This window comes from Rhamphochromis sp. 'chilingali' (assembly GCF_963969265.1).
Source record: "Rhamphochromis sp. 'chilingali' genome assembly, chromosome: 20".
NCBI lineage: Eukaryota > Metazoa > Chordata > Actinopteri > Cichliformes > Cichlidae > Rhamphochromis > Rhamphochromis sp. 'chilingali'.
The window spans coordinates 12,111,814-12,121,191 of record NC_137947.1 but is presented as its reverse complement, the minus strand read 5'-3'; the positions used below and the strand labels follow the sequence as shown (position 1 = coordinate 12,121,191).

Here is a 9,378-nt window from a genome sequence, read left to right as displayed (position 1 = left end):
GTCCAAAGTATCTAAAGGTTACCACTTTTACATTGTCTCCAAACCTGAGCTGTCCCTCTGCTGTGCACATTTCTAATCCTGTCCATTCTGGTCACTCCCAAGAAAAATCTTAACATCTGCAGCTCCTGCCTCCTGTCTTTCATTAGTGCCACCATTTCCAAACCATACATCTTAGCAGGTCTCACTACCATCTTGTAAACCTTCGCTTTCACTGTTGTTGCTTTCCTTATCTCACCAATCAACCCTGATACTCATCTCTGCCCACTCCACCCTACCGGCATTTGACCCCAGGAATTTAAACGACTCCTCGCATTCCACCCGCTCCCCTTCTATTCACATGCATATTCTGTCTTGCTGTTACTGACCTACATTCTTCTTCTTTACAGTGCATACCTCCACCTCTCTCTACTCTCACTACAGATCACAATGTGGTCTGTTATAGTTATACTCTAGGCCTGACCTAATCTGTCATCCTGCAATCAAGAAGGGCTTCAGAGCTGAAAGTTGAAGGCTTTTATGTCATCATTATGGTAATACAGTTCCCTTCTTACTGGAATACCAATAACAATAATTATCACAGGGATCTGTGAGGGAATTCTGCTCATTTTATGTCACACTTATCTATATTTACTTTAAAGAAGTCAATAAATCCTTTATTTTAAAAGAAAAAGATCCTTTTATAAATGTTCTGTACAATTTTCTATTTACACTGCAACACAGAAGTCAATACAGTAAATACTTTTCACATTTCAGAGTATCATAAGCTTATCGAACATGTGCATGAGTGTGTTTGAGGTTGACACGCAAAAAAAAAAAAGTATAAGCAACAACAAACACTGACATGTAGGCTGGCCATTTAAAGCATGAAATGCCTCTCCAACAATCTATGAAAGTCCATAGCAGGAAATGTGCAGATGCTTCCAGTACAACAAGACAAAATTATTAGTACTGTTAACCCATGCGAGGGCTGTAACTGCTCAGTACCAAATGCTATAGCATGAAGGCGGGGTCATATAAGCTGTGATCCATCGCTGTTGCACTGGTCCCATTTGCTTGACTTAAAGAATCATCTGACAAGAGAGGCGTATCCACTGTTGCAGCTCTCGGGGGCGCACTGGAGGAAATCACCACCACATAGCGATCGCTGCCATCATCCTGGTCATCCGCCACGCTCCCGTGAATGTCCGCGGTAACTACTGTATTTTCTGCTGCCATGCGGCTGCAGCAAGGTGAGGAGCTCAACACAGGAGGCTCTGCTTGAAATGCCTCTCGATCGGGGTCCTCCTCAGGAAAGCTGGTGTTGATATAAATGATATCATCCCTGCTGGAAGACTCTGGAAGCTTTTCGGCGAGCTTTTCCAACATTTCTCGCAGCTGGGGAAAGAAGGGTCGGTCTAGCGGATCGGCTCTCCAGCAGCTGTACATGATTTCATACCTAGACCCCAAGTATTGAGAAATAATTAGACTGGAACCTCGATTTTGGTACATTTCAATGCGCATATTTTCAAGGTTGTAAAATTTAGCAATTTATTTTTGAGGTTTACTGTTGTGTTAATATGTTTTTAAAAAAAGCTAGCCTCCAATATAAGATTTAGACCAACAATATTAAATGAAACTTTTATAGCGTCAATATTGTTACTTTCAAAGCAATCAAACCCAAAGTCAACATCTGTGTGAAGAACGACACTCACAGTTCATCCAAACAGTCTGGGGGCTGCTTCAGTCTGTGTCCTTCAACTAGATAATCATAAATTTCATGGTTTTGGACTCCAGGGTATGGCGTCATGCCTCTTGTAGCAATTTCCCACATGGTGACACCAAACGCCCACTGCGTGAGAACAGAATTTCAACTTGAGATTATATTTCATCACAAACTGGTATTTTCCTGCTGATAATACATAGAAATACCATGTATTATCCCAGGTTTAGCTGTACGATATTCTGCATTTTTCAAACAAAAAAGTTTATTTTTTTAAATCTTTATCTGACACTTAAGATAAAAGTGCAAAAGAGGGGGAAAATCGTACAAGTTGAACACACTGATAAATATTGAGACAGAGACAGTGCCCTGTGTAAGTCTAAGACCAAACCTTTTAAAATGCCACTTGTAGCACAAGAGAAAGCAGCAAGAAAAACAAAGAGTGCAGAAAAGTAGTCAGTTCTTTTAGTGACTGGATTTCATAAACAGGTGTGTTACTGGTAAAGCTATGTTTCTACTCACCACATCACTCTTTACAGTAAAAACTCTGTCTGCCAGACTCTCTAATGCGATCCATTTTACAGGCATTTTTGCAATTCTTCCCTGCCTGTAATAATCACCACTGTAGATCTTCTTAGATAGTCCAAAGTCTGCTACACACACTGTCATGTCATCACGCAGCCTGTAAGACAAACAAGGCGTGGACTTCATGACTAATGGGAAAAAAAGCAAATTTGATAAACCTCTGAAATAATAAATCATAGTTCTTTTATTTAAGAAGGCTGCGAATGTTGCCAGGAAAAGTTCAATCAATGCCTGCTCTACTTTGAACATAAATCAGAGGAAGGAACCTACATGCAGTTGCGTGCCGCCAGGTCTCGATGCAGAAAGTTACGACCACTGAGATACTCCATACCCGAAGCAATGTCAACCATGAACTTCAGGAGTGTCTGAGTGGGCAAGAACTGTGCAAGAACACACAATACAGCAGACAGTTTAAATATTGTTTAGTCTAATCATAATCTATTCATTTCAGGGTCGGGATCTGGAGTGTATTCAAGCTCACATGGGGTGTATTTGTCCAGGTAACAGTCCATCACAGGTCTAACACAAAAAGACTGACATTCACACACTCTTACATAAACGCAGACAGGCACCAGGAAAACATGCAAAATCCACAGAGAGAAGTCCAGCCGACCATGACATTTAACATCTATCTTTCTTACGATAAGGTGACAGTGTCAACCACTACACCACTCTGTCACACTCTAATAAATATGATATTGAATTTGAAAGTTAGTGTTTGGGTAAAATCTTACCATTGGAGTCTCTCTATGGCGTGAACGCAGCAGGAAGCTATGCAGATCTCCGTGTTTCATAAACGGCAGAATTACCATGGGTTTAGGAAAGTGTGCTGAGCCTACTTCCAAGCATACACCTAAAGACAAGAGGATAAGTCAGCACAATCAAAAATAAATGCATGGATATACAAAAGAAAGCGACTAAAGAAAGAAGCAAAGAGAACGTGCAGTAAGATAAGAGGAGATCTCCTACCGAGCAGTTTGATGACATTAGGATGGTTGAAATCTTTCATGCAAGCGGCCTCATTCAGGAACTCTTCAATCTCCCTTTGAGAAAAACTATCCACTGTGTGGTATAATTTTTTTTACATATTTGTTAGTTAAGACATATTTTTTAAAGTTAAGTTAATCTTTACATAACACAAGCACTTACATTTCATTGTCTTCACGGCAACCTTTTCTGAAGTGCCATCTGGTTGTGTGAAATGACCTTCCACCACTGAACCAAACTCACCTGGTAAAAGTTAAGACCAGTCGTAAACCTGCGCACATATACTGCATTTTACTGTAATCGTTTGAACATGTTACTGTAGTTATGGATGCCTACAAATTTAGATACATGAAACTAATTACTCACCCTCTCCAAGAACCTTCCCCACTGAGAGCAGAGTTCTCATTACCATCACATCCTGAAGTTTGGCCTGCAGTTCCTCACTGATCCCAAGGTTCTCAACTGCAGACCAAAGACAAGAACATCATTTTTTTGATAACACGTACATGTTATATGCATGTTAATCTTCCTGTAGTAGCATTCAAGAACATACGAGTGACTCCTATGGCTGATCGGTTGTAGGACCTCTGTTGCGTGTACTGTATGACAGGCGGCAGCATTTCTTCATCTCTGCACCGCTGCCTGCAGGGGGAGACAGGGTTAAGAAAAAGCAGGAAATGTTGGTAATCCTCTGTCTGATGCTGTAAGAGGTCAGAAATAACATACAGGCTTAAAAATTCAACTAAAGACAAGGTCATAGAGAGGAAACCCTCTCTGTTGCCTTCCAGACTTTGAGGTTGGAATAATGTTTTTCTCTCTGAAAAGCTGCCTGTGAAACATTCCTATCCATATCCTGAGTGGAAACAGTGAGTCATGAACTTCATAATGAAGAATTCCAGAGAATTGACAGCTGTTTGTTGTCCATCTCTCCAGCTGCACAGTTATTACATGACCTACTGTGCAGACTCCAATGACTAAGAGGAAGATAAGGAAGTTTACAAAGTGAATCCGGAAGTTACTACTACTGAAGAAAACATATATCGCAAAGCAGCAGTTTACTGTTAGCTGATTAAAATCAAAGTAAATACAGTTGTCTCATGAACACACTAACCAGCAGCAAGTTCAAAGATCAGGTTATCATACTAGGATAATTACTTGTTAATTGTTAAGCCTACCCAAAACAGGAGTCATAAGCCTTGTTCCGAAAATAGAGAACCCCAGAGAGGATGATCAGCAGGACAAAGACGGTACAAATCACAATCCCCACAACATGGTTGGTGTGTGCTACCGCTGTCTCAGGGCCGGATGAAGGGCGTACGGTGGATTCTGAGATAAGAAGAAGAAACAAAGGAGAACACTTAGAAATCTGACATCCAGCAATTTAAGTTAAGGATCAGTTATCTGAAGTAGAGTTCGTCAGCTCACGCAACACATCCAACATTTTTTATTCTGTGATGATAGTTTTCAACAGAAGTTCTTATTCAAATGTTTCCCCCTTTTTTGAAACTTTAATATATTCAGTCAGTGTTGCATTGAGATGAAAGCTAGCAGCTCGTTAGCATGCTTAAAACTGAAACACCAGAGTCTTGATTTTTGCCATGTTCACAATTTATATTTAGCACTGATCCCAAAGTACACCTGCACCTGATAGTAAAGTCAGTACTTTTGGAGGATTTTGCTCAACATTTTGATGAGATGAAACTCTAAATTAACAGCTCCACATGAAAGACCAGGAAGCCAAAGTTATTTAACTCTCTAGGGACCAAAAGTGTGTGTACTGTATTTCATGGTGATTCATCCAAGAGTTTAAAAGATTTTAATCTCAGATGAAAGTAGCTGAAAAATAGGCAGTATTTCAGTCCTGTGAGCTTTCCTGCTAGTGTTTCCAAAAATACTGCAACCATAATAGGCACTGGTATCTATTCATAAGGCAATAATGGTATTTTAGTACAGTAGTACGACATCAGCTGAACAATGCTGTGCAATTTATCAAATTATCAGCTCAAGATGAGGAAATAAACAGAACGAGCCACTTACTGTCCTCTGGCACAAACAATTCAACTCGTGGGCTGACCATGCCTCTTCCTGCCTGCGTGCATGCGGCCACCTCCACACTGTAGGTTTTGTTGAATTCCTCCACAGCCACACGTGTCCAAGTGGTAAGACTATGGACCTGAAATAACATACAATAAAAGACATAAAGTGAATTGCGTCTACTGTCATAGCTGACTGAACAAAAAGAAAAACATGCTCACCTTGGAGAGAAAAGTTCAAACAGAAGGCTATAGTTCACAAGAGTTTGAAAGTTACATTAGGTTAAGTTGAACTAAAAGAAGAAGCAGATTTTAAGGAAAATAAAAGCTTGTTGGTGCAAGAATACGCTGAGGAACGTCTTGTGCATTTGTGCAACAGCACAAAATCCAGCTCAGCAACTTTTTATGCATGCTCTCATTTTCTCTCCTTTTTTTCCTCATTTCCACTAAATGCAAAAATTAATTGATTAAAAAAACCCATCCCAAAGCGCATGCATGCTGATTTCACAGAGCTGCTCCCCTTTTGGGAAATCCAAAGGGAACCGTGTAGTAGTGATTACTGTATATAATAAAAGTCCCCATTTAAAAAAAAAGGGAAGGACACAAACTTTCAGGATAGGCTCATGTGCTCAATGGGAGGGAGCATGTGACAGACTTAACCCTGTATTTCACAACACCATACGCTAAACGGTACATCTCAGTCTGCACTGTTTTGTGCTGACAGGCAGTTCTAAACCCATGATTAACACCTCTCATGTCTGTGACAACAAAAAAGGGCAACGTAAGGTTAAATATTCCTTCAGAAATAAACAATCAGAAAATGTTAATCTCAGATTCAAGAGAAATAATTGGCACCATTGATTTCTAATGCCAAAAAATTCACAATTACGAGCATCTATTTATTCCTCTGATTTAAAACTGATTGACATATTTTAACTATTTACCCTGACTTTGTCTATCCTGACAGCAGATTGGCTGTACTGTGTTTGTATGTATTTCCAGTCAAAGTTACAGTAATGACATAATCAACTGAATGAACAATACATAGGAATATCTGGAACTCACATTCACGTCCTATTGTTTTCATACCATAGTTACTTTGTGATGACTCACGGGCACATGCCAAATGGAGAAAACTACCAATGGCCAGTTTTTACACCCTCAGCTTCCTTTAACTACAACACAGACGGGAAGGACGGAGTCACTCTATTGTAGGTGAGCGCACTAATACAGGAAGAGAAGTGTGACTACATGCAAACAACATTATGAGCTATTAAAGCTGATCTAAAGAAACTAGTTTCCTTCGAATCCCTTTCCCGGCCTCGATGATGCCTTGTGGCAAATGAATAAACTGTTGTTCGCAAATAACTGACCTGTGGTTCAGTAGAGAAGACAAAGGGAGGGTCAGCTATTCCCAGTATGCAGCACTCATTCTTTTCATATTTTCATACATTAGTCATTGTTATAAAAAAAAAAACACCCTCTTAAATAGGAGCATCAGAGATAACACCTTATGTTTTCAATATGAACCTTACATAAGCAATTCTTCATAATATTTCATATTTGTATTGTACGAGGAGAAAAGGCTCAAACAGCTTCTACATCATTAGACTCCTGAATGAAACAATAAACACTGCACAAGCATAAATACAATCTCTTCTCTTTAACTCTTTGATCTCTTTAACTCATTTCATTGTTTGCACATTTATTACTTGGACTTTCTCTTGGATACTTATTTTGTGTTTGTGTGTCTATTTCTTTCTTATTAGAATTTTTATTCTATGTTGTTTATTATATAAAAATTCTTATGCTGGAATTGTTAAAGATATGCCCTCTCTCTGAACTCGCTGAAAGCCAGGAGTAGAAAAACATATCAGAAACTGAGCATGAACCAGAGAAGTCTACTCAAATGCACACTTTGAAACTATTTGAAACTGTCTAGTATGAATATATTCAACACTGAAACTGTAACAGTCCATAGAGTGCTTAAAAAATTATTTAGAACACCTGTCATAAAATAGTAAAATGTAAATATTTTAGAAACATCTCAAAAACCTATATTATTAAATTAACCAATATTGTTAATTTAGAGTAGCTGTGGCGCTGTAAAAGGAAAAATTAAATAAAATAAGGAAACACATGATGGATCCCTTGTAAGATTTTCATCACTCGTAGTTTTCACCTGTTTTTGATACAGTTTACAGTTAACCTTAAGCCTGAATGACATGCGTTTCGGAAGAATCCTTTGGTTGTATTTAATGTGAATGGTTGGGAAACAGAAAGTGGTAGAAAGCTTAATTTTTTAGGAATGTACAAAATACAACAGCCTTTCCTTCATTCGCGTAAGCACATCTTTAATCCTTTAAAGCTAAATATATCATTTTTAACATGTGATTTTTGTGAGTTTTTGAGGCTTCTACATCATTCTTCTCATTCAATTTTTTATTTTTTTTATTTTTTAAAAAGCCACAAATTCAGGGTTTAAAGGTTTAAACTTTTCTTGAGTTACCACTTTAGGTACAGGTGTTCTGAAAGAGCAAGTTTAAAGTTGAATGCGTACATTTCTTTTCTTTTTCTTAAAATAATAATAACAGTTAGAAGAAGAATAAAAGAAACGAGAATTGTCAGTTGTAAAACAATAAAAAATAAAAGATTATATTTAATTACTTTATCGCAGATAAGCTCACCTTTTTCTGGCGTGTGCCATATCTAACAATGACATCATAACCACTTAGGATCCCGTTTATCTTATCGCTGGGCGGAGGTTTCCACTCGATCACCAAGCTCGAGCCTTCAAGCTGCACTGTGACATTTCCGGGATGAATTGATGGCACTAAGAACGCAACGAGAAATGGAAAATGGGATTATGACATAATTCACAGTCATTGCAAACCTATAAAGTGAAAGAAAAATTAGTTGGACTACTCTTCAAAAAAAATCTTTGATTACGGTTTGGTATGCGGTCACTTCTGGTCACAGCATATCAAATCATTCAACTAAAATATCCCCTCTGGTGGATTTAGGAAGGAAGTTGAAAGCAGCTCCACCCAGTAAGAACTTTGTGTTTTCTCAGTGAAACCACCCCTATTTCCTATGTTACTCTTCAGGAAAACAACAGAGGTTTTTAGTGGATAAAACATTTTTTCTGAACAGGGCTTGCTGTGGGCAGATCAGGTAGTTGTGCAAGTGCAGAAAATTCCAGTTATTATTGCACTGCAACTGTGAGCAAGCTTACATTAAGCACATTTTGGATAGTAAAGTAGTCAGTTAATTACACAGTGCTCCTGAAAGCTAAACAAGAATGATGGGAAGGAGGCAGGAGCACAACACACAGGTCCTGTATTGTAAATATCATCATCGTTTGTAAGACAAACACAGACTGAGCATTTTTATATGCTGGGTTTTAAATGCTGGGATGAGTTTAATTTCATTTAGGAATACTTTGCATTGTTAAAGTTTTCTTGGTGTGCATTATAATTCAACCTTCAAATCGTTCCTGTAGCATCAACACACCTCCTTCTGTGGTGTTGCTCTCGACCCACTTGCTGTTTGGAGAGGCGCCCTGTTCGTTACTGCAGGAAACACTCAGGTTGTACTTCGTCATAGCCTGCAGTCCAGGGACTTCACTGTGAAAAGGCGGCACTGTGACGTTGATGAACCTGGTGGTCGTCACTTCCCCTTCCCTCCGACTGACCTCTCTAACCTTAGATCGGAGAACATGTGATCAGTATGACGCTGTTAAACAATGGCACAGTTTGGATTAAACATGGGGCTTACTCTGATTCGGCACGTGGTGAGTGGAGAGAAGCCATCGTGCCCAGGAGTCCAGCTCAACGTCAGCTTATTGGACTGCCTCTCTGTCACAGTAACATGAGTGGGAGGTCTGGGATGAACTAGAAAATACCACAAAAACCAGCATCAGCTACCATCTTCTAAAGCAGAAAAATCATCTGGAATATTATTAGACCTGGAAGCTGCCAGTTTTACCTTTAACATTGACGTGTGCTTCTCTGGATGTGGTGATGCCCTTTGTGTTGTTAGCTTCACAGCTGAACCGAGTGTATTTATCCACAC

The 9,378-nt window shown here is 39.1% G+C and overlaps 1 protein-coding gene across 2 annotated transcripts in view; it reads right to left on the bottom strand.

The window, feature by feature from the left end:
* Nucleotides 1–626: 626 nt before the first annotated feature.
* Nucleotides 627–9,378, bottom strand: part of mertka (c-mer proto-oncogene tyrosine kinase a) — a 29,666-nt gene continuing 20,914 nt past the window's right edge. For both annotated transcript variants that reach the window (XM_080869843.1, XM_080869842.1), the window contains 15 exons: nt 9,292–9,378; nt 9,082–9,197; nt 8,818–9,007; nt 7,992–8,137; nt 5,309–5,444; nt 4,447–4,597; nt 3,825–3,913; nt 3,638–3,733; nt 3,434–3,514; nt 3,254–3,346; nt 3,019–3,137; nt 2,555–2,664; nt 2,222–2,381; nt 1,692–1,828; nt 627–1,435 (listed from right to left, as the gene is read on the bottom strand). In XM_080869843.1, the coding sequence (XP_080725969.1) occupies nt 991–1,435; nt 1,692–1,828; nt 2,222–2,381; nt 2,555–2,664; nt 3,019–3,137; nt 3,254–3,346; nt 3,434–3,514; nt 3,638–3,733; nt 3,825–3,913; nt 4,447–4,597; nt 5,309–5,444; nt 7,992–8,137; nt 8,818–9,007; nt 9,082–9,197; nt 9,292–9,378 (2,156 nt within the window). In that variant the 3' untranslated portion in view covers nt 627–990. The remainder of the gene's footprint in view (nt 1,436–1,691; nt 1,829–2,221; nt 2,382–2,554; nt 2,665–3,018; nt 3,138–3,253; nt 3,347–3,433; nt 3,515–3,637; nt 3,734–3,824; nt 3,914–4,446; nt 4,598–5,308; nt 5,445–7,991; nt 8,138–8,817; nt 9,008–9,081; nt 9,198–9,291) is intronic.